Genomic DNA, 25,772 nt, shown 5'->3' with positions numbered 1-25,772 from the left:
TGGAGCCAGATTCCTGGTTGCATGTACCTACTGAGGCTGATTGATCTGCTGATCAGTGCCATTGTTGTGCTTCACAGATGGCTCCAGCCCATTGTGATTCGGGCTATTCCTTTCGTGGTTTATCCCTTGATGGAGCTCTTGGGGGGAGGTGAATCTTCTTGGTTTTAGAGCTTTTGGGGTGGGCCTCCAACCCCTCACCAGTGTTGGGTCATTTCAGTGTGTTCCTCTGAAATGGAACACTATTGGTTGAAATGACCACATCTCTTCATTGGGTGTCTCATCACTTCTTAGTTCCATAACAGGACTTGGCATAGCTCTGGTTCATCCTCGATCAGTCAGGGTTTGACCAGGTTACATATGACCACTTTGGCTCTTGTTCCCTCTTAATCTTGGGTTCAGAATTTGCTAAGTTTTGTTGTGTGGCATCAGGCATACTGCTTTCAAGTTCTCCCTTTGGGTGATTATGGCTCCCCATGTTTTGCCTGGTTTGGTCAGATCGTGGTGACTCACCTTATTTGGAGTTTGTGTTCTGGCGTACCTCGATCAATGGCTTGTGTGGAACCCTAATCAGTCCACAATGCACTCCCCTGAATATTATATTGCAGAATGTTCCATATTGACTTTTGCCTCAACCCCCCCCCCCCCCCCCCCACCTGGGTTGAGATATGCTGAACTCTTTACATACTATCTGAATACTGGAGCACTTGATATACCAAACTTGTACCCAAGATTGCCTATGTAATGCATCAGTTAAACTTTGTACAGTATGTGATGTAGTCCCAGTGGCGCAGTGGTAAAATACTTGCCCGGCACTTCGCGAGCGCTTTGGCCAGGGAGGATTGACCGGGCGCCAATCCTTAACTGTAGCCTCTGTTCACCCAGCAATGAATGGATACCTGGTTGTTAAACGATTTTACGGGTCAAATTCTGGGGAAAATTTGAATTAATCCATAACCCCTTAACCCAAATAACCTCTTGCAATTACAGCCTGCAAGAGGCTCTCGCACCCATTCCTGGGTGTGAGAGCCTCGGTACTGAGTGAGCAACCAAGGCTGCAGCACGTAGCATGAACTAACAGCATTGATGTTCAGCTTGTGACCACAGTATCTCCTAAAATGTCAAAATATATAAATAACTGGTATTATTTAGCGATGATAATATTACAGAAGACCCCTGACTGTGATAAAAATGACCAGGATTGTGATAATTGCAGGGTTGTGGTGATAATTAGCACTGTGTATAGTATGGTGGGAGGAGTAATCTTAGTGAGGGAGAGAGGTAGCGTCGTCTGCTGACTCTGTGTAGCCACCTGTTATTGTCTTCACTCGCCATACCAGCTTAGTGGTTCTCTATGGTGAACACAAATGTAGATACTTATATATAACATGTGTATTAGTGTAATAACAGCAAAAGGAGTATGTTGGGAGGAGTCATTTTGGTGAGGGAGGTGGCATCAGCATGACTTGTCATTCTGTGTAGGGTGGCCACTATGCTCTTTGGGCACTATACCAGCATAGTTGTACAGTTATGGCGAATAAAACATGTAGATATTTATATATAATGTGTATATATAGTGTAAAAACACCACAAACAGTATGGTTGGAGGAGGAATGTTAGTGTGTCTGGCCTTGAACGAGTGAGGGAGGGGAGGCAGCATCATCTGACTGTGTGGTAACCTCTCTTCTTGTCTGAACTACAGCTTAGTTAAACAGTTATGGTGAATAAAACATGTAGATACTTATATATAACATCTGTATATAGTGAATAAAAGCAAAAACAGTATGGTGGGAGGAATGGTGTTGGGGAATGAGGGGTTGTTGAGAGGGGGAAGGTGGCAACGTTGGCTGGCTGGCTGGTGTGTGGCGGCCAATCGTTGTTGTATTGACTCACCATACCAACTTAGTGGTTCTTTATGGTGAGCAAAACATGTAGATACTTGTATACAGAGCACCACTTGGTTTCCGAACTTTAGTTATCCGAAACTTCCAGTTTCCCGATTGGGGTTGAGGAGTCATGCTGCTCGGGTAGGAAGGGGTCCGCCAAGCATCACGCCAGCCTGTGGTGGTGGGTGGGAGATGGTCCAGTTTGCCCACTGTGATTTCACAGATTCACGGCCTATTATTCCTGTTATTTTGAATTGTCATCAGGCTGGAATGTTCATTCTGTGCTTTTGTTCTACTTATCTGCACAATTAAGAAACATCTGTGCACCATGTCGGCTCCAAATGCACGCATTGTGTCAGTATTGGCTGACTGGTGGGTGGATGGATGGGAGAGCTTAGGTGAGAGGCATAATGAGAGAGGGGAAGAATTAGTCAGAAAGGGAGGGAGAGATGCAAGGAGGGAGGGGGAGGTAGGGAGAGATGTTAGGAGGTAGGCAGGAAGGAAGGGAGGGAAGTAGTGAGAATTAGGGAGGGAGGGAAAGGCAGGCAGGCAGGCAGGGAGGGAAAGGCAGGCAGGCAGGGAGGGAAAGGCAGGCAAGCAGGGAGGGAAAGGCAGGCAGGCAGGCAGGCAGGGAGGAAGGGAGGGAGGCAGGGAGGCAGGGAGGCAGGGATGGATGTTGAGGTGAACCACGTGACCTTTGAGTGTGTGTGGGTTGGAGGAGGGTGTCGGTGGTGGGGGAGGGACCGGCTGATTCCATAAGCCTAACCATACTCGACAAACCTTTGACCCAGATTTGTTTCTTAAATGTACATCATCGTATATTTTTGGCAGGCAGACAGCAGAGGCAGAGCAGACCATCAATACTCAGAATAGACGTAAAACGTTGATAAAGCGAGAGGGGCTATTCAGTAAATTCAATTTTAATAATAAAAGGATAGACTGGGAGATAATAAACAGGGAACTTACAAACATTCCATGGGGACCTGTTCTAAGTAATACAAGTCCTACAGAAGGAATAGAAAAACTGACTTCAGAAGCGTATCAAGTCTGTCTGAAACGTGTTCCTTTGAGGAAAGCCAGAAAGAGATCTAACGTAGAAAGAGAACGCAGACGACACTATAAACGCAGGAAAAAAATAACGGAACTGCTTATGCAGACACAAATTTCCCGTCAAAGAAGGAATAATTTAAATAGGGAGATTGAAGAAATCGAGCGGAAATTGAAACACTCATATGAAACTGAAGAAAGGCAGTTAGAACAGAAAGCAATTCAGGAAATAAAGAAAAATCCAAAATATTTCTTCTCTTATGCGAAATCAAAAGCAAAAACCACTGCCAGTATTGGACCTATTCGTACAAGTGAAGGTTCATACATGGAGGATGACAAAGAAATTAGTGAAATCCTAAAAAAGCAGTAATGTTTAGCACTCCAATAAACAACATGAAGGTGGAAGATCCAGACAATTTCTTTATGCGGGATATTCAAACCCCTGTACAGTAAATATAACTGATATAAACACGAGCGCACTAAATTTTGAAAAAGAAATTGAAAACATGCCCATGCACTCGGCCCCAGGTCTAGACTCATGGAATTCAATATTTATAAAGAAATGCAAAGTGCTGGTAGCACAGGCACTCATTATAGTGTGAAGGAAGAGCTTGGACACGGGGGAGATACCAGATGCACTTAAAGTAGCAGACATAGCCCCTCTACACAAGGGAGGGAGCAAAGCATTGGCAAAAAATTATAGACCAGTTGCACTAACATCGCACATCATAAAAGTATTTGAGAGAGTGATTAGGAATCAGGTCGCCAATTTCATGGAGACCAATGACCTTCACAACCCAGGCCAACATGGATTTCGAGCGGGAAGATCGTGCCTCTCACAGCTACTTGAGCACTATGACAAAGTCACTGAGGCATTAGAGGAAAAACAGAATGCTGATGTGATATACACGGACTTCGCAAAGGCTTTCGATAAATGTGACCATGGCGTGATAGCACACAAAATGAAGTCAATGGGAATAACCGGTAAAGTAGGACGCTGGATACTCAGTTTTCTGTCAAACAGGACTCAGTGAGTAACGGTCAACCATATAAAATCTAGTCCAAGTGCAGTGAAAAGCTCTGTACCTCAGGGTACAGTCCTTGCACTGCTGCTTTTCCTTATTCTCATATCAGATATAGACAAAAATACAAGTCACAGCTTCGTATCATCCTTTGCAGATGACACAAAAATCAGTATGAAAATTACCTCGGCTGAGGACATTGAAAAACTTCAAGATGATATTAATAAAGTTTTCGACTGGGCATCAGAAAATAACATGATGTTTAACAGTGATAAATTCCAGGTACTCAGGTACGGTAAAAATGAGGACCTTAAACATAATACAGAGTACAAAACACAATCAAATGTACCCATAGTAGGAAAACAGCATGTAAGGGATTTGGGAATAATAATGTCTGACGACCTAACGTTTAAGGAGCATAACCAAGCAAATATTGCGACAGCCAGAAAAATGATAGGATGGATTACGAGAACTTTCAAATCCAGGGATCCCATCACAATGGTTGTACTCTTCAAGTCACTTGTGTTGTCCCGTCTTGAGTACTGCTCAGTACTCACTTCCCCCTTCAGAGCAGGAGAGATTGCTGAAATAGAGGGAATACAGAGAACATATACGGCACGCATAGAAGCAATAAAGCACCTAAATTATTGGGATCGTCTCAAAGCCCTCCAAATGTACTCACTAGAAAGAAGACGAGAGATATCAAATAATATACACCTGGAAGATACTGGAGGGCCAAGTACCAAATCTACACAGTAAAATAACAACGTACTGGAGTGAACGATATGGAAGAAAATGTAGAATAGAACCAGTGAAGAGCAGAGGTGTCATAGGCACAATCAGAGAACACTGTATAAACATCAGAGGTCCGCGGTTGTTCAACGTCCTCCCAGCAAGCATAAGAAATATTGCCGGAACAACCGTGGACATTTTCAAGAGGAAACTAGATTTATTCCTCCAAGGAGTGCCGGACCAACCGGGCTGTGGTGGGTTTGTGGGCCTGTGGGCCGCTCCAAGCAACAGCCTGGTGGACCAACCTCTCACAAGTCAAGCCTGGCCTCGGGCCGGGCTTGGGGAGTAGAAGAACTCCCAGAACCCCATCAACCAGGTATCAACCAGGCAGAGGCAGGCAGGCTGGATGGCAGGCAGAGAGGGAGGCAGACTGGATATGGCAGGCTGGATGGCTGGCAGAGAGGGAGGCAGGCTGGATGGCTGGCAGAGAGGCAGGCAGGCTGGATGGCTGGCAGAGAGGGAGGCAGGCAGGCTGGATGGCTGGCAGAGAGGGAGGCAGGCAGGCTGGATGGCTGGCAGAGAGGGAGGCAGGCTGGATGGCTGGCAGAGAGAGAGGCAGGCTGGCTGGCAAGCAGGGATAGTCATGTGGTTGAACCGCACGCTGGCAGGGTGTTCCTGCAGGCTGGCAGGAAACATCCAGAGGATGTTTGCCAGACATCTTAATATTCAGCTAGGAACAATTAAGCACTTGAAAAGCGGATCAGGACTTTACATATTGGTGAGTATAAACAAAATACGGTCGCATTTACGCTATGAACCTGTCGATATTTTTCCCTAGAGTTTTTTCCATAAATTTTCATATTTTTTTTTTTTTACATTTCTAGTTTATTTTTCTCCCTTTATTTCTCGTTTACGAACTTACATGTTAACCGACAGGTCTCATCCCCAAGGGGTTCAGAAACCAAGTGGTGCTCTGTATAACCTGTGTATATAGTATAATAACAGCAAAATTATTTGTTTTATGAACATAATAACTGAATCACTAATATGCACACCATACTTTTGAGTATCACGATGATTCACACATTTTATTATTAACTATATCACTACACACTATTGAATAATATTACTGCTCTGTCAATGCTTCAGTTTTTACTGGACTTCCTCACTATTGCAACCAAAATATGTCACCTACAATTTCTCCCCCCTCCCCCCACCACCCCCCATGGTCAGGGAAAACAAATAAACAAGACGAAAAAAAATTATTTCTTGTTCCTAGGCATGTTGCAGGCTAATGCTATGCATTCTAGTGGCTTTACAAGAAAGTAAGAACTCTTGCTTGTAAAAGCATCTTAATCGCTTTCAGTGGCTAAGTGCTTAATAACATACTAGTTTCTACAGCAGCTATCTTACCCTGTCCAAGTAGGAGACGGAGGTTTTCGTCGATGTTGCTGTTTCTCCATTGGTTTGTAGCATGAAGTGGTTGCGTTTTGTTGTCTTTGATTTCATTTTCTGCCTTGTGTATCTGATTTCGAATCAGATCTTGGAAGAAGGTCACCACCAAAGACACCTTACAAGCAGAACTTATTGTAGGAGGAGGAAAGAATCGAGGCAACTACAGAAGCACCATACTGTCCCCCGAGCTCAAAGCGGCAGCTAAGAGCCTTCGTGAGAACAAGGAGATAGTCGTCAGGAGAGGTGACAAGTCGCCAATATACGTCATTCTTAAAAAAGACGAATATCTGGTGAAAATGAACCTCATACTCTCTGACCAAACTATATTCCCAAGGGTAACGAAGGACACTACAGCCGAATTGAAAGCAAAGGTTAACAGATTGATCGAAACTGTGAACGCCAAGAAATCCGGACTCCACCTGCCAAAGATTATTGGGGAATACAAACCTGGGTATGGAAATGTCAAGACACACAAGCCTGGAAACCCACTTCGGCCAAATCATCAGCCAGATACCCACACCCACGTACAAACTGGCAAAGCGACTTAACGGCTTGCTGACCCCTTATGTCCCTTGCGCCTTCAGCCTGAAGTCTCCAAAGCAATATGTTGACTTACTGCTGGGAACACGGGCCGCAGGGATAAGAGCCTCGTTGGACGTAGAATCACTGTTTACCAACGTACCTGTGGATGAAACAATCGGGATGATAGCAGACAGTGTATCGTGATCCGGCCTGTACTCTTCTTGACATACCAGAAAACATTCTAAGGAAACTACTCCAAGCTTGTACTAAAGAGGCACCCTTCTTGAGCCTGGATGGGCACATGTATAAGCAAGTAGATGGGGTCGCCATGGGTTCTCCCCTAGGTGTCCTGTTTGTGAACTTCTACATGGGTACCATCGAACAGATGGTCTTAGTCGACATGAACTTGAAACCGGCCATATACTGCAGGTATGTTGACAACATTTTTACACAGGTACCTGATGTCAGACATCTGCAGGAGCGGAGGTTTCCACACTGCAGTCTACACTAAGGAAACAAACATAAGAATGTGCCTAAATGCCAACAGTGACTGCCCAGGCAGGTACAAGAGAAGTGTTGTTAACGCTTATGTCGACCGTGCTCTCAGCCACAGCTCAGGATGGAAGCAAGTCGATGAACAACTCTGTAGGGTAAGGCAAGTCCTAGTCAACAAAGGCTTCTCCAAAGGTTTCGTTGAAGACATCATAAGAAGGAAGGTGAAACGCCATGCAACCTCTGAAGAGACAACTAACACAACACCTGTACCCCCTAATAGACTATTTTACAGGAACTTCTTTTCCACAGCTCATAAAACGGAGGAAAGGGTCCTGAACGATATTGTTAATAGGAACGTTATCCCTACAGACAAAAATCAGAAGATACAATTGACGATTTACTATAAAACCAAAAAAATGGCCAACCTACTCATGAGAAACTCTCCAGACACAAAGCAGAACGCTTTAAAAGAGACCAACGTCGTCTATGCCTTCAAATGCCCACTTGGGGACCGTAAGCCTCAAAGAACTCGGTATATGCTGGATGCTGCACAACTTGTTGATGGGAATTCAGCAGATGCAGCACTGCTTGTAGAGCATTCATTGCCGGCAGAAGCTGCAGTAATGTCCTTCTAAATTGAAGCTAGCTGCATGTGGTCCACAGTAAACAATGAGTATACATGGCCCAACACGGTACATTCATATCCGTCGGAAAAAAAATACCTAGTGCCTATACTATAAAAGGTATTTAATAAGAAAATTGACTTTTACTTAATAACAATTGTTTCCAAATATTTGATTAATAATAATTTATAATTTGCTTCATTAAACTATGCTTTTAAAAAAAATGGTGAGATTTAATACTTTTGAGAATCTGGACGATCGAGGGTGGTGGCGGCTTACCATGTGTTTTTACCATCAGCATGGCTTACCACGCTGATGCCAAAACATACCCAATACCGACCTACAGTTTTATCAACTACCAGACCGGTATTTCAGGCTCCAGATACCGGTCTCCAAAATCGGTCGTTGGAACTGGCAAAACGGAAAATAAGAGGCTGTTAAATCGAGTGGTAAACATACCAAAATGATACCAAAATGAACGATGAAACACAAACATTGATGTGAGAAAACTGAAGAAAGTATGCACATTTTAGTATGGGTGCGCGCTTACGGGAAACACCAGGGACGCGAAAGTGTCAATAATACTGTACTGTATAAATAATTTGTGCATATACGAACATAAAATGCACTCTAGTGGCCTGATGGGCTGCTAGAGTGCATTTTCCTCTAGGCAGGTGCCTCTGTGCCTTGCGTTGCCCAGGTCCTACAATACTGTTAACACTTTCGCGCTTTAGATTAGAGATAGCTCGTCACCGTTTTTTCTTACGATTCCGCATAACAGACTACTTTTGTAGTCCATCGAAAAAATATTTCTATAAATTCCATTTTCTAACCGAAATGGATGGGGATACTCTCAGATTTTTCTCCATGAAATAGTTTTCATGGAGTTTCATTCATGGAGTTTTCATGGAAATAGAAATCATGTTATAGTTTGGAAGGACAAGTCTCTGTCATCACCAATATCCACAATGCCGACACTACTCAAGCACAGCGCAGGAAACGCGTTCGTAAACGTGACAGGAGAACTGGAGTAGAAATTGTGAAAATGAACAAACCAAAGGCCATAGTGGATTACAATAAGTTCATGAAAGGTGTTGATCATTTTGATCAAATGGTCAAATATTATGAGTTTGCAAGAAAAACCCACAAATGGACCAAGAAGATCACTTTCTATTTTCTGCAAATGGCCATGCACAATGCATACGCATTGTATAACCGCTACTGAACAGATACAAAAAAACTAACACTATTAGAGTTTCACGCAGTAGGAATAAAAGCCTTATTGGCGTGGAACAGCGAGGAATGGCCAACAACAACAAGCATACCACATGTTCCCGACATAGATGCCAGCGCAGCTCCTCCTGCTGACGCGGCAGTTTCAACACCTGGCCCATCTGGTGCGAGGCGTCCTCTGTTCACCTCAACACCTCAAGCCCACTCATCAACCACAAATTCTGAAATGGACATTGAGGACATAGAACCACTTGATGTTTCTGATTTCATAGAAGATTCTACTACAAGTTTGGTGGTTCCTGTAGAAGACAATATTCCTCCAGTGCATCCAAGAAATAGAAGAATTATAGATTCAGAACAACGTCTCAACTACAAGTTGACGCATGAACTCGTGCACTTGGCTAAAAAAAGAAGATGCCGTGTTTGTTTCAAGTCTGGCAAAAGGAGGGACGTGATATATGGATGTAAAACTTGTGATGTGGCACTGTGCGCTGCGCCTTGCTACACAAGGTACCACCGAAGAAAGATATTTTGGGTGGAGAAAAAATAACCACCGGCAACAGCTTCACTCCACCTAAGAAACATCAGATGAGCAACTTCAGGATCAGAAGCCTGAAGATGGTGGAGTGAAGAAAAAATACTCAACTGTTGATCTTCGATCAACATAGACAGGGTAAGTACACCTATTTGGAATTTTTTATCATCTATAAGAAGTTATATTATATACGTTTTGTAGAGAATTTATTTGCAAATTTTTTGGTACCAGAATGAATATTATATCACATAAACTTCTATGAGTAAAAAAAAAAAAAAACACAAAGTATGTTTGGGGGTGTGGCGGGTGTGGCGGGAGTGTGGCAGTGGGTTCCCTTTAGCCGTTGATATATCCAACACGTGGGAAATATTTGTATGTGTTATGTATATGTCTGTGTAGGGAATTTTACTGCGATCACTGTCATACAAATTATAAAATGTTTCAACAAGTATAAACATGACAAACATCAAACGAACGAAAACAATGCGTTCGTTTCTGCCGCGAACGCATACTGAGCGACGTGGTTCTATATTTGGCGCTTCTCTTACACATGTTTTGTACAATTGTTATACATTTCATCTTATAGAAAATTTTATTGCGAACACATTGGTATAAAAAAGAAATACGTACATAGAAAAGTAGGGTCGGGAAACGTTTAAATGTATAAACTTTCCAAGCATGATTTCCCCCCCGTGTTTTCGCCAGTGCGCTCGCGGCTAACTACTCTCCACTTCACACACTCTTGCGGGTAGGCAATTACCTATATTAAACATTCATATGCATATGTCCGTGTAGAGAATTTTATTGCGATTCCAATGATACCAAAATTAGCGATGTAGGACAACTGTAGGCTTCGCAACCATTAAGAGAGTGGAAACATTTTGTTGCTGTTTGGCGCTCTCGGCGAGTGATCTGCATAGTTTTTTATTTGGTGTTGATACTCCTTATGCTTGGGCGGCATTTTATAGGTATGCTCTTATAGACAATTTCATTGTGAACACAGTGATACCAAATTTAAATACGTGCGCCTTCAATTATTGTCAGGACAGTCAAAAGAGTGTACACTTTTTCGGTCTTACCACGTAGGCGCGCGAAGTGCCGAAAGCATCTGGGGTATTGTTTTTTTTTTGAGCGCCGAGAGACCGAAAGTGTTAAGATGAACCTGGTAGTGAGGGGTCATTGTGGGTAGCAAGGGGTCATGTTGCATAACATCTGGTCATATTGGTTAGTTTTGGTGTTTTATAATACAATATACTGTATCTAATATGGTTTGTACTGAAAGACATATCAGTCTTGTACAGCACAGATGTATCAGTTGTGTTTATTATTCCTTTTCCACAATTTTATTTGCAGAGCCTCCTCGCGTGTGCGAAAAGAGCAGGAATATATCGGCCATCAGTGACGCGTTTAGATCATGTACCATTTGGTGTAGTTCTTGGAGAAGACAAGAAAAAATTTAAGACAAGATCAGGTGAGTTGTTTTAGGAATGAGCTCATATTGTTTCTAATTTAAAGAAAATTTGTTTTTCTGGATGGGCCAAACAGTGGCTCCCATAACCCTTAAACAGCGCAATACATACATACATGAATGTATGTATGGACTTGTAACTGTTTCTCAAACTTGCTCAAATGCTTTCATATTTTTTTTGTGCATAACCCTTAAACTGTGCAAAGCTTCACATGATGCTTTGAGTAACTGTTGACAAATTGCGCATGGCATCACATGATGATTGGGAGTACCATGCAAGATTTAAAAGTCCCGTGGCTACACGGGATTCACATCAGCTTCCTCAGGGCTCTTGTAAACAACTCCATTTAAAAAAAATCGTGGGCAACATTCCCTGGTGTGAAAGCCTCAGTACTGAGTGAGCCACCAAGGCTGGCACATGCAGCTTGATCTCACAGCATTGCTGTTCAGCTTGTGACCACAGCATTGCCTAAAAATGTAAAAAAGATATGTAACTGGTATTATTTAGCGATGATAGTATTACAGAAGACCCCTGACTGATAAAAATGACCAGGATTCTGATAATAGCAGGATTGTTGTGATAATTTGCGCTGTGCATAGTATTGTGGGATGGGTAATGTTGAGTGAGGGAGGGCTGTAGCGTCATCCTTTGAATCTGTGTGGCCACCTGTTACTGTTTGCACTCACCATACCAGCGAGTGGCTGGTGTGGCAACCACTGCTTGTTGCTTTTTGACTCTCAATTCCAATTTAGTAGTTCATTATCGTGAACAAAACATGCAGATACTGTCTCCACTCAATTATCCGGTCTATATGGGAAGAACTCCCAGCCGGATAATCACGTGTTCCAGATAATAGTACTTTTTCACCTACGAGTCCAAAATTAACCATTTCCAACTATTTTTATACTACAAACAAAATAATTTAAATTGCCTTGCCACATATAATTATTAAATACTCAACTAGAAACCTCAACTTGCCTTGTTGTTGTTCATCTTCTTGATTGATGCCACACATTTTGAAGTTAAAAATTCTTGACAATTTACGTAACCTATACTAACACAACACTAAAATTAACACTTAAAATTACTGTACAATTCATTAAGCAAAGTTAGTTTTGACTGGCAGTTGTAGACGCCTCACTGGTTGAAGGCACTGGGCTTGCCTGTGACGCCTCACTGGTTGAAAGCGCTTGGGTTGCCTGTGATGCCTCACTGGTTGAAAGCGCTTGGGTTGCCTGTGACGCCTCACTGGTTGAAGGCGCTTGGGTTGCCTGTGACGCCTCACTGGTTGAAGGCGCTTGGGTTGCCTGTGACGCCTCACTTGTTGAAGGCGCTTGGGTTGCCTGTGACGCCTCACTTGTTGAAGGCGCTTGGGTTGCCTGTGACGCCTCACTTGTTGAAGGCGCTTGGGTTGCCTGTGACGCCTCACTTGTTGAAGGCGCTTGGGTTGCCTGTGACGCCTCACTTGTTGAAGGCGCTTGGGTTGCCTGTGACGCCTCACTTGTTGAAGGCGCTTGGGTTGCCTGTGACGCCTCACTTGTTGAAGGCGCTTGGGTTGCCTGTGACGCCTCACTTGTTGAAAGCGTTTTTCTTGCCTGTGACGCCTCACTTGTTGAAGGCGCTTGGGTTGCCTGTGACGCATCACTTGTTGAAGGCATTTTTCTTGCCTGTGACGCCTCACTTGTTGAAGGCGCTTGAGTTGCCTGTGACGCCTCACTTGTTGAAGGCGTTTTTCTTGCCTGTGACGCCTCACTTGTTGAAGGCGCTTGAGTTGCCTGTGATGCATCACTTGTTGAAGGTGTTTTTCTTGCCTGTGACGCCTCACTTGTTGAAGGCGCTTGAGTTGCCTGTGACGCATCACTTGTTGAAGGCATTTTTCTTGCCTGTGACACCTCACTTGTTGAAGGCGCTTGGGTTGCCTGTGACGCCTCACTTGTTGAAGGCGCTTGGGTTGCCTGTGACGCCTTGCTTGTTGAAGGCACTTGGCTTGATTTTCGTACAATATAAGAATCAAGTGTAGCTTGCCTTCTGTATTCACTGGCCAGTTGTATGATCAGCTCTTTGGTTCGCCTCAGGTACTGATACATGTTTCCAACTTCAGGATAAGCACAATTGGATGAAAAATTTATTAATCCGTCAACATAGGTCATGAGTACACTGTATTTTATGGTCATTGGTGCTGGTTCTTCGCTGCCTTCTTCATCCTCCTCCTCTTCGTCGACCTCACCAGTAATAGACTGGAGAATCTCATCTTCACTTATTACACAATATCCTGGGTCATTGGCATCTTTTTCAAGCCAATCAACCACATCCTGTCTTTCTAAGCTTTCGGCGGCATTTCTGTTACTTTCTGCTGAACATTCCATGGATTTCATCTGTAAATCCTTCAAAATCCATTTCTTCATCCTCCTCATTTCTGACCTTAAACGTGAGGAGTTTTTTCCAGGAATTTTTCAAAGTCGATTCCTTTACTTCACTCCATACCTTGGCCCAGTTATAGATGGGTTCCTTGATTGTATAGTTCTTCAAATTCTCAAGGATTTTTTTTAGCCCTGTTATCTACACCGAGTTCAATATCATTTGGAAGAGGCAAAACCACCAAAACTTCGTTCAGCATCTTTTTGGTGTACAGCTTCTTCGTGGCACAGATAACTCCCTGATTCATAGGCTGGATGAGAGGGGTTGTGTTAGGCGGAAGTGCCATACACATTATCTTGCCATCATGTGAGGTTAACGTGTTAATTTTGGGGTGGGCAGGCGCCTTATCAAGCAGCAAAGCCCGAACTTTGCTTGGCCTTACTTTGAGTTTCTTAACTTGATAGGCATGAACTTCCCTGCAGAACATGTCATGAAACCAGGAAAGAAAGATCTGTGTAAACCATGCATTTTGTGAGTTATAATATTTGACTGGCAGTCTGTCTAAGCAATGTTGCAGGGGTCTTGGTTTTTTTTGATTTGCCAACAATTGCACACGTGATTCTGTCTGTGCCGTCGGCATTCGCACACATCATGGCCAACAGTCTGTCCTTGTTGACCTTACAGCCTGGTACACAACCCTCACTTCTCATTGCTAGAGGTTTTTCTGGTAAACTCCTCCAGTACAGCCCAGTTTTATTAGCATTATAAATTTGATAAGAATTTGATATAAATTATTTGACAAAATGTATGCTCTTAATTTCTGTTTAAATGGTTCTACACTGCTTTCATCTGCACTCAATTTTTCACTGACAATTTTCATCTTCACAATATTGTGCCTACCTTTGAACCTTGCAACCCACCCTTCACTGGCTTCGAAATCCTTTATTCCAAGGCTTGCTGCAAACCTACTTGAAGCATTTTGTACTTCTGGGTCGCGAATTGTCACGCCAGCTGTGCGGTGCTGAGCAAACCACTTGTACACAGCCCCATCCAACTGTACATGCATCAAAGTTTTCATAGTCTTTCTATCACAACCTCTGCTAGTGCTTGCACCTTCACTTTCACAGGTTGTAATGTATTTCAGAATTTTCTCTTTTTGTTTCCTTATATCAGAAACAGTACTAGTGCCTATATTAAATTCCTTGGCAACACTTGAAGTTGACCGGCCATTTTCACAAAGTTGTATAACACGTAACTTGTTATTAATTGTTAGAACAACCTTCTTCCTCTTAACACCTTCAGAACGATTCATGCTGCTACCAGACAGTCTTGGCCAAAATTTTCAAAGTTACTATCAAAATAAAAAAGTTATTTAAAAAAATATTTCACTAATGGCGCGGCACTGTGGTGTAACACGAGGGTAGAGAGCACATGGCTTGACCAGGCCTGGACGGGTCCACTCGGGGCAGGGAGGAGGCACGTTACGTAGGCCGCCAGCAGGAAAAAAATAAAAATATTTTTGAAGGAAACTTCAGCCTGTGTAAATTGTTTTTAGGAAACTTGTATGTTATTTTTTATTACATAATTACTAGTATTTCTTTTGATTTTGGCTATGATGAATTGTTCTAAAATTAATGGTAATTCCTGTACTGTAGTGTATAGGCCGCTCCACATCCTCCTTATCCCCCCAGGTGGTCCCTCCCAACGCTCCCCTCTCAATCGACACCACTAACCCACCCCACCCCGTCCTCCACCATGCACCTCGAACCACAGGCAGACGGGATTAATACGGTACGGCCTGCCCCATGGCTTTCATATCCGGACAATGCAATGATTATCCGGCTGACTGTCTGGATAGTGTAACATCGGCAGCAAGTTAACCAGCTCCAATTTTTTTTCCGGCTAAACCAGCTTTTATCCGGCGCCCATGGCCATTTTGGCTGGATTTTGAGAACTTTTCCGGTCACGATTTTGGCCGTATAAAGGCGTTTTCCGGATGTTCGAATCCTGGATAATCGAGTGGTTACAATACTTACACACTCCTGGATAATCCTGGATAATCGAGTGGTTACAATACTTACACATAACCTGTGTATACAGGTATAGTGTAATAACTGTAAAAGTATTTATTATTTTATGAACATAATTGAATCGCTAATATGCACATCATAATTTTGAGTGAAGCGATGATTCACACATTTTATTATATAAATGTATCGTACTACACACTATTGAATATTACTGCAAAAAATTGAGAAAAAATTAGAGGCATTGAAATAATTAGGTAATAATTTCTTTGTGGCAACTCCTGCCTGAGCTGGGAAGGAACAGACCTCTTCTGGCACTTGCTCTATCAACACCTCTTTTCTGGGGGGTCCCGTCGGCTCCCCGGAGCTATCCAGGCTGAATGAATATGTATAACATTCTGGCATCAGTCAATGCATGGAGTTCTTGCCTACAGGGGACCACGAGCCAGAACCTTGGCCCCCTCTAGAGAGGCACAAGGAGCAATGCCCTATAGAGAATCCCCCTTATGATTGGCAGCATTCTGTGTCTGCCGTCGACCGAGATAGGCACCCAGAAAGGTAGGCGCCCCAAAACAAACTCCTATTCTGGTAAACTATTGCGACCGAAGACCGAACAAGTGGACAGAACTCCCCAACGAAAATTAGCAAATAAACATGACGTCATCATGTCGCTGCGCCGCTGTCTGCACAACCCCATCCCCTCTCCCTGGGAGGGGGAAGGGGGGAGCCCCAGACCCCACCGTCGGCGACCCAACCTTAGTTCTTAGGCTGATGGGATTTGGTGCGGTTGTGCCTCTGGCTCCAGTTTTCAGTTGCAGTTCTGTGCCTTGTGGTGTGAGCTGTCCCTTCCGGTGGTGTGTGGGCCAGGAGTGATTTTCCACGGTGCTCGGGCTGCATGCGCCTAGGGTCACCTTCCCTAGGTGCCCTGTAAGTACAGCCCTTGGGGCTTAGGGCCACCTTCCCTGGGTTACCTTGGGGTCTACCTCCACTGTGCCGTTTACTGCTCGGTACTTGGCTGCCCTTGGGGTCAGCTGGGGTTTCTTCTTGCCCTTGTGTAATTACCTAAGTGTAGTTACAGGATGAGAGCTACGCTCGTGGTGTCCCGTCTTCCCAGCACTCTTTGTCATATAACGCTTTGAAACTACTGACGGTCTTGGCCTCCACCACCTTCTCCCCTAACTTGTTCCAACCGTCTACCACTCTGTTTGTGAAAGTGAATTTTCTTATATTTCTTCGGCATCTGTGTTTAGCTAGTTTATATCTATGACCTCTTGTTTTTAAAGTTCCAGGTCTCGGGAAATCTTCCCTATCGATTTTATCAATTCCTGTTACTATTTTGTATGTGTGTCTGAGATGGGGTAGTTTTCATCACTGGCAGGGGAGCAGGGTACTACACAGCTTACTTTCACCATTAACAGCGGCCAGCTCTGTTCCGCCTGGGTACGTTGTCCTCTTGCGGGGTTTTTCTTTTTTGTTTTCTGCCTGGTGGGGGGGGGGGTCTGCCTGTTGGTTCCCCATCACTCTCTCTTGGGGTATTTCTATATCTTTATATCTCTACTTTGTGTTGGTCGTCCTCCCCGTTTTGCCCCTGTGAGTGTACACATCCCAGGAGTTCAGCTATTGCGGTTTGTTTGGTAGTCTTGGGTGCCGGTTAGCAGTACCCTGCCTGGGCTTCCCTTAGTGTGTAACCAAGATTTAAGGGCCCTGGAAAACCCCACAGGGGCTATTTGGTCCAATGGATGAGACCCCCGAGTCCCCCATCACGTCCTACGAGTTTGAAGGTTGCTCTGTCTCCTTGTCTTGGACACTCACCGGTTTTGTCTCCGCCATGCTGCCTGTTGGGTCGGTGACAGTTTTGACCCGGAGTCGTGCGACGTGTGTTGTCTGTACGTATTCCAATTCACCCAGGCTACTGTGCCTGATGTACGGGTGAGAGCAGCTGAGGCGTTGCATGCTCGCTTTAGGTTGCTGCAACACGCTAGGTTGGTTGCTGCCCCGGATGCCCCGAGACTGCCTCGTTTTGGTTATAGAGACTCAGACTTAGGGGTGGGAGTCGCTTCGGCTCTGGTTCCGTCCACCCCTCCAACTCCTTCCCCTTCTGTTGCTCATTCGGTCTCTTTCCCCCCCCCCCCTCCCCACCCCTGCTGCCGGCTCGGAAACGTCTGAGGGTTTCGGAGCTGGGGCTGGGTTTAGTTGGTTGTGAGACTCGGGCGGTCTCGAGGGTGTCCCCTTATGGGGCGGTGGTGGAGGCATTTGAGCCTGGTCCTTCTGCCAGAGCTTCTGGGTCTGGCCAGTGGACCGCCTTTGTTCCAGCTTTTTCGGCTGCTCCTACCTTTTCTTTGAGGGTGGGTGCTCAGGAGGCTGGCTCGGCCCCGGGTCCTCAGAACGAGGTTCTCGGGGTTGGGGAGGGGTTGGCTTGGGGGCCTTGGACCCCGTTGGACTCCGCCTGTGTTTTTCTGCCCTCTGAGCGGGGCTTGGTGTTATGAAGAGAGGGGTTCTCTTTTGCTCCCTCCGCGTACGAATTGGATTTGGTGTCAACCCCTCCCCGGGTTCTTCTGTCCCATCTTTCCGGAGGTTTCTGGCTTCCCATGTTTCGTCTTCGGAGGTTCGGGAAGCCTTTGCGGCTTACTGCCTGCGTGACCCGGATTATGCCTTCGTGATGGATCCCCGTTCCTTCGTGTAAGGTTCTCCTGGTTCATACTGGTTTCGTTATGAAGATCCGGAGTCATCCTGGTAGGCAGACTGTTCTCTCTTTTCGTTGGAGGCTTGGCACACGTTCTGTCGGTCCTGCGCGCTTCAGTGGCGAGAGGTTTCTACAGCGTTGCAGGTTTTCCTGGGGGGCAACTTCGAGCATCGTAATGCTTGTTTGTTCACCCCTACCCTTCCGCGGGAGTTTGGTGTCATGCAGCTTCACATGTAGGTTCCTTCCCTCTCGACTGCCTTGGTTGCAGAGGATTTGCGGACTCGTGGCCTGCTTGCTTCGGCCCTGCGTTTCATTTCTCTCCTTGAGCTGTCCTCGGATTGGCTTGAGTTGGATGTGGGAGCGCTTTGGGCGCTGCCGGGTCCGGTGCGCTGCCCTCTCAGGTGCGAGCGTCGTTGGCATTGTTGAAGCTCTTCGCGCCCATCCTGCGTGATACAGTTTCGCGGTTCTATGCTTCTCGCCTCACGTGTCGTCAGGTGGTGCTGGCTTCTTCCTTCGAATCCGCCTGGGCCCTTGCTCTTTGTTTGTCTTCTCCCTTTTGTCCATTGCTGTTTGCTGAGTCTGCTGTGGTGCAGTGCCTGCAGGCAGCCTCGGTTAGTTGTCGACCTATGTTTGAGTTGTTACTCCAGGGGCTCGCGGGGATGGGGGGGGGGGGCCTTCCTGGAAGGGTCGTGCCAGGGCTCGGGGGGAAGGGGGGGGGGGGTCTTTCCGTCGTGGTAGGCCTCTTGTCCCGGATTCGGAGCTGGTGACGCCTTTGGTTCTGTCTGTTGCTGGTCGGGGTGGAGTCCACCCTGTTTGCCGCTTGGGTTCTCGCAAGGCGCGTTGGCCCTTTCGCGGTTCGTCCCATTGACAGGGTGATGGTGGGTGGGGGGAGCGGCGGCTCGCTTGGTTTGCTCACTCCTGGTCCCACGATTCGTGGGCTTTTCGGGTCGTTTCGTGCGGCCTGTGGTGGCGTTGGGTGGCTCCTCCTCCCTCGGGAGGTTCGGGGCTGGCGGGGCAGGCCTCTTCTCCTGCGCTCTGTCGGATCATTTCGGAGTGTAATTACCCAAGTGTAGTTACAGAATGAGAGCTACGCTCATGGTGTCCCGTCTACCTAACACTCTTTGTCATATAACGCTTTGAAGCTACTGACGGTTTTGGCCTCCACCACCTTCTCACCGAACTTGTTCCAACCATCTACAACTCTATTTACAAAAGAGAATTTTCTTATATTTCTCCGGCAGCTTTGTTTTGTTAGTTTAAATCTATGACCTCTTGTTCTTGAAGTTCCAGGTCTCAGGAATTCTTCCCTATCAATTTTATCGATTCCTGTTACTATTTTGTACATAGTGATCATATCGCCTCTTTTTCTTCTATCTTCTAGTTTTTGCATATTTAATGCCTCTAACCTCTGCTCATAGCTCTTGTCCTTCAGTTCTGGGAGCCACTTGGTGGCATGTCTTTGCACCTTTTCCAGCTTGTGTTTCTTTAGATATGGGCCCCATACAACCCCTGCATATTCCAGCTTTGGTCTAACAAAAGTCGTGAACATTTTTTTTAGTATTTCGCTATCCATGTATTTAAAAGCAATTCTGATGTTAGAAAGTGTAGCATAGGCTCATCGCACAATATTCTTAATGTGGTTCTCAGGTGACAGTTTTCTATCTAGAACCACCCCTAGATCCCTTTCTTTGTCAGAATTCTTTAAAGATTTCTTACATAATTTATAGGTTGTGTGGGGTCTATGTTCTCCTATTCCAAACATGGCACTTATTCACATAAAATTCCATTTGCCAAGTGGTGCTCCATATACTGTACTTATTTTGTCCAGGTGGTCTTGAAGGGCATGACAATCTTCTAGGTTTCTTATCTTCCCTATTATCTTAGCATCATCAGCAAACATGTTCATATAATTCTGTATTCCATCTGGTAGATCGTTTATGTAGACAATGAACATTACCGGAACAAGAACTGAACCCTGTGGTACTCCACTTGTGACATTCCTCCAATCCGACACATTGCCTCTGATTACGGCTCATTTTTCTATCAGGAAATTTTTCTGTGCCCCTATTACCTAGCAGTAAAATAGGTACCTGGGTGTTAGTCAGCTGTCACGGGCTGCTTCCTGGGGGTGGAGGCCTGGTCAAGGACCGGGCCGCGGGGACACTAAAGCCCTGAAATCATCTCAAGATAACCTTATATCGGTTTTCTCCAGGTGTTCTACCCATTTAGTTTTAATTTTTTTCCGGTATTTTGACTATTACACTTGTCAATGATACAGGTCTATAATTAAGGGGGGTCTTCCCTGCTGCCACTTTTGTAGATTGGGACGATGTTGGCCTTTTTCCACACATCAGCTACAACTCCTGTAAACAGGGATGCCTGAAAAATCAGTTGAAGAGGAATGCTGAGCTCAGGTGCACATTCTCTCAGAACCCATGGTAAAACTCCATCTGGACCAAGTACTTTGTTCTTATTTAGCTCCTTGAACATTTTCTCCACTTCGTCTCTAGACACCTCTATGTGCTGTATGTTGTTCTCTGGAATTCTTATTGTGTCTGGTTCCATGAAGATTTCATTTTGTACAAACACACTTTGGAACTTTTCGTTTAATGTTTCACATATTTCCTTTTCATTTTCTGTGAATCTATATCCCATTTTCAACCTCTGAATATTATCCTTTACCTGCAATTTGTTGTTTATGAATTTATAGAATAGACCTGGTTCTGTTTTACATTTGTCTGCAATCCCTTTTTCAAAATTTCTTTCTGCCTCTCTCCTCACTGCCGTGTAGTTGTTTCTCACATTTTTGTATCGCTGGTATGTTTGGGGGTTCGGCCTCTTCCTATATTGATTCCATTTTTGTATCTTTTGGTCTCTGGCCGTCTCGCAATTTCTGTCGAACCAATCCTGTTTCCTCGTTCTGCATCTCTGCTTTGGAATAAATTTTTTTGTGCCTTTATCATATATTTCACAAAACTTGACATATATCTCATTTACTTCATGTCCTAACAGCAAGTCTTTCCAGTCAAGTTCCTTAATGAAATGTCTGAGTTCTTCATAATGACTTCTCATGAAATCAGGCTTTTCAACTGCTTCAACCTCATTTTCTTCCAAATTATAACACATAACATATTTTATTCCCAATAAGACATGGTCACTTTTACCTAAGGGAGGGAGGTACTGAATGTCAAATATCTCTTCCTCTTTCCTGGTAAATATCCAATCCAGCATGGAGGGAACATCCCCTTCCCTCATCCTCGTAGCTTGTTTAACATGTTGAAACATGAATGTTTCCAGGATGAGATTTACGAATCTACAAGTCCAAAAATCCTCCGTTCTAGCTTCATATGCCTCCCAGTCTATGGATTTTATGTTGAAGTCGCCGACTACCAACAGTCGTGATCTATCTTTATCAGCTCTGACTAAAATTTCTCTCATTATTGTTACAAGACCTTCTCGTTTATTATCTAGCTCCTCCTTTGTCCATGTGTTGCTTGGCGGTGGACTATATCCATTTATGATCGTTAGTTTATTATCCTGATTGCATATCTCTAGTTGTGTAGTGTATCTCTAGTGCTATTATGTCAACTTCTCCTGGATTCACAATTATTATTTCGTTTACCTTTAGGTGTTCTTTCACCAGTACAGCAACTCCACTGCTTTTCCTAATTTTTCTGTCCCGTCTCCAGACCGAGTAGCCTCTTGGGAATATAACCTCATTTAAAATATCATCTTCAGGTTTTGTCTCTGTGAATGCAACAATGTCTGGTGTCTGCAGCTGTATTACATCACTTAACTCCAGTAACTTTGATCTCACTCCATCTATGTTGGTGTATGCAATTTTCAGGAACTTGTTTCCCCTCTCCTTATTCTTCACTCCCCTTCTCTCTAATCGTTTTGTTGGTTTGCCTCTATGTACCACTTTACTGGTTTGTCGACCCCTATCACTTTATAGAAAAAATCATTGATTTCTTCTTTATTCCTGCTCTCATTTAAACGTTTTGCGTCGGCGAGGTTCAGTTTCAGCTTGTCTCTGTCTTCTTTTGAAAGATCTTGTCTTAACGATTATACTTTCCCTACCTCATCACTTTTTAATTTTCTAGCATTCCTCAGTACTTCTTCCATTTGTTTGCACCATTTAGGGTGATCCTCAAAGGTCGATCTTTCCCTTTTATGTACTTTCCAATCCTCCTGTAGTCGCAGACATTCTCTATGGTAGTAAGACCTTCCATGAGGCCAACAATTTTATCTACTACTTTCTCTTCTTTTACAGCTCTTTCTGACCTGGATGTTATCACCTTATCTTTGCAACCAAAAATTATCAGAGACTTTGATCAACTGTGTTTTGCACCAGTTTAGGATTTGATGCCAGTTCCTTTCTGACTTCTAGCCTAATGTTTGTTTTATCCTGGTTGCTGCAGTGTTTGGTTTCCTTTTACTGCTTCTTCAATTTTTTCCTTCTCCTTGGCCACTTGTGCATAGGTGAGTTGCATATCTTTCTTGCACTGTTCTATTCCCTGTGTAACTTCCTCCATCTGTGCTGACAAAAGCTGTTTTTCCTGTTGAATTTCCTTACCTAACCTATCGTAGTCATTTAAGTTTAAGTTTGCTTTAACTATTTCCATAGCTATTTTTAAGAGTTTATTTTCCTCTTCCATGGCTTTGCAATTTGTTTCCAGTTGATTCTTGTCCTTGCATAAGTCTTTCACTAACCCCTCAAGACCTAAAACCTTGCCACTCAAGTGTTCATTACTTTCTTTCAATTTGCTGATTATTTCTTCATGATAGTTCACTATAATATCTAATTTTGCTAATTTGTTGTGTAGACTGCTTATATCAATGTTTTCTTCATTAAAACCCCAAAATCTAGCTCTGTTTTGTTTTTCTTCTTGCTGGTGGCCATCTTGAATGTTTTTGTCTGGACTGTAAACACTTGGGTCACTTTTTCTCATCCAATTTTTCACTTCACTTTGCACATTTGTGTTACCTCACCTATTTTTCCAAAGCACAAGACTTTTATGTTCTTTGGGACACCACTCACTATCACCAACCTGTACCACAATACTTAGGAATTGTGAAATATCCTGGAGCGCCTTTGTTGCAGGTGCTAACACTAGGGGTTTCACCTTTTGAATCAAACCTCATTCAATCATTTGAATGAGTGGGTTCGCTTGGGCGTGGTCGAAACGACGGCGTCCCTCAGGTGGGTTTCCCGCCTGTTTTCAGTCCTGAAACTGGACTGCGTGGACCTCCGGTTCATTCTGGACTTATCCCGTCTGAACCCATGGGTTTTGTGCCCCTCCTTCAGGATGACTACGCTGTCCCAGGTCTGTCTTCTCTTGGAGCTGGGTGCTTGGATGGTGTCCCTGGACCTCAAGGATGCGTATTGGCACGTCCCGGTTCATCCGGGGTTCAGGGACTGGCTCAGTTTTGGTGTGGGGCATCAAGGTTACCGCTTTCGTTGTCTTCCCTTCGGGTTGAACTGGCACCTTACATTTTCACACGCCTTACTCGGGTCATGGTGGCCCGCCTGCGTTTGCTAGGTGTTCGGGTTCTGGCTTACCTCGACGACTGGCTGGTTTGGGCTCCCAGCCGGTCCACATGTCCGCTCGCCAGGGATTTGGTTCTTTCCCAGCTCACTGGATTCGGGTTCTTGGTGAACTGGAAGATGTCCCATCTGGTTCCCTCTCAGGTTCAGTCTTGGCTGGGTCTGGTTTGGGATGCTCACACTGCTTCCTTGTCTCTACCTCCGGCGGCTCTGTTGCGCTTGCGGTCGCGCCTTCGCCTGTTTCTGAGGGGTTCCCGGGTCACTAGGCAGTTGCTCGAGAGTTTGTGCGGGAGCCTGAACTTTGCCATGATGGTCTACCCGCCGGGTTAGGTGTGGCTTCGTCGGCTGTTCTGGTTCCTTTGGGGACGGTCCTTCCTCCTCTCTCGCACTCTTTGGGTTCGGCCTCTGAGGACTTTGCATCAGTTGCTGCGTCGTCGGCTTCCTCCTAGGGTTTTTCAGGGTTCGGTGCCATGGCGCCTTCCCAAGCCCTCGCTCAATGTTTACACGGATGCGTCGTCTCTTGGCTGGGGTTTTGTGACCAGTGCTCACCAGGTCGGCCTGGGGCGGTAGGGTCCATCCTTCCGTCGAGCTCACAGCTCGGTACGGGAGTTCGCGGCGGTGTGGATGTCGCTCCAGAGGGGTTGAGTCGCTCACAGATCGACGATCAGGCTCCATTCGGACTGCACCCCGGTGGTTCATTACCTGAACCGCGGGGGTTCGATGTTATCCTTTGCTCTTTGGGGCTGGTCGCTACAAGTGACTTGTCTGCAAGTTCTCGGGGTTTGGCTCTCCTGGCGGTTCACATCCGGGGGGTGTCCAACGTCCTGGCGGTTCACATCCGGGGGTGTCCAACGTCTTGGCGGTTCACATCCGGGGGTGTCCAACGTCCTGGTGGACGGCTTGTCCTGTTTCTTCCCCTTGCCACGAAATGAATGGTCGATGTCGACTCCTTCCGTTGGCTGTGCCTGACGTTCGGGACTTCGGGCATGGATCTCTTCGTGTCGGCGTGGCCGAGGCGTCTCCCGGTATACGAGGTGCCCTTCCCCAATTGCAAGGCCGTCGGGGTCGACGCCTTCAGACAAGACCGGGCGAGGTGGGGTTACCTGTACCTCTTTTCCCCGTTTCCGCTGTTACTCCAGGTCCTGACTCGCTTGGAGACTTATCAGGGTCGAGTTGTCCTTTAGGCTCTTTGGTGGCCGGCCCAGCCTTGGTTTTGGGCACTGCTTGCCCGGTGTCCAAACCCGAGGGTCTTCCCTTGGCTCCGCCTCCTTCAGCAGATCGATCCAGCCCTATACAGTACAAGTTTGGTTCAGTCTTCTCCTCGAGTCTTCATGTTTGGTGTTTTTGACTCGGGTTTATTATTCCTTGTATGGTAATTACCTAATTGTTGTTACAGGATGAGAGCTACGCTCGTGGTGTCCCGTCTTCCCAGCACTCTGTCATATAACGCTTTGAAACTACTGACAGTCTTGGCCTCCTCCACCCTTCTCACCTAACTTGTTCCAACCATCTACCACTCTGTTTGTGAAAGTGAATTTTCTTATATTTCTTCGGCATCTGTGTTTAGCTAGTTTAAATCTATGACCTCTTGTTCTTAAAGTTCCAGGTCTCTAAAAAGACCAGGTCCTGAAGCCCACATCAAAAGAATAACATAAGCGGGCTATGCGAGGCTGGCTAACATCAGAAATACTTTCAGAAACCTGTGTAAAGAATCCTTCAGAACCTTCTATACCACACATGTAAGGCCAATCCTGGAGTATGCAGCCCAAGCATGGAGCCTGTACTTAATCAAGCACAAGACGAAACACGAAAAAAGTTCAGAGGTATGCCACTAGGCAAATCCCAGAACTCAGAGGCATGAGTTATGAGGACAGTTTGCGTGAACTGCACCTCACATTGCTGGAAGACAGAAGACCTTGGGGAGACATGATCACCACATACAAAATTCTTAGGGGAATTGATAGGGAAGACAAAGATGGATTATTTAACATGGGTGGTACACACACAATGGGACACAGATGGAAACCGAGTACCCAAATGAGCCACAGAGACATTAGAAAGAACTTTTTCAGTGTCAGACTAGTTAGTAAATGGAATGCACTAGGAAGTGATGTGGTGGAGGCTGACTTCATACACAGTT

The 25,772-nt window shown here is 45.1% G+C and overlaps 1 protein-coding gene across 2 annotated transcripts in view; it reads left to right on the top strand.

Annotated features, from left to right (window-relative positions):
• The window catches only part of ArgRS (arginine--tRNA ligase-like protein), a 277,968-nt gene that overhangs the window by 142,231 nt on the left and 109,965 nt on the right, over positions 1–25,772 (top strand). For both annotated transcript variants that reach the window (XM_069327302.1, XM_069327303.1), the window contains one exon: positions 10,901–11,018. In XM_069327302.1, the coding sequence (XP_069183403.1) occupies positions 10,901–11,018 (118 nt within the window). The remainder of the gene's footprint in view (positions 1–10,900; positions 11,019–25,772) is intronic.

The sequence above is a fragment of the Procambarus clarkii genome, chromosome 19 (genome assembly GCF_040958095.1).
Source record: "Procambarus clarkii isolate CNS0578487 chromosome 19, FALCON_Pclarkii_2.0, whole genome shotgun sequence".
In the NCBI taxonomy this organism is placed as follows: Eukaryota; Metazoa; Arthropoda; class Malacostraca; order Decapoda; family Cambaridae; genus Procambarus; species Procambarus clarkii.
The sequence above is the reverse complement of the archived record's forward strand: the minus strand, read 5'-3'. Positions and strand labels throughout refer to the sequence as shown.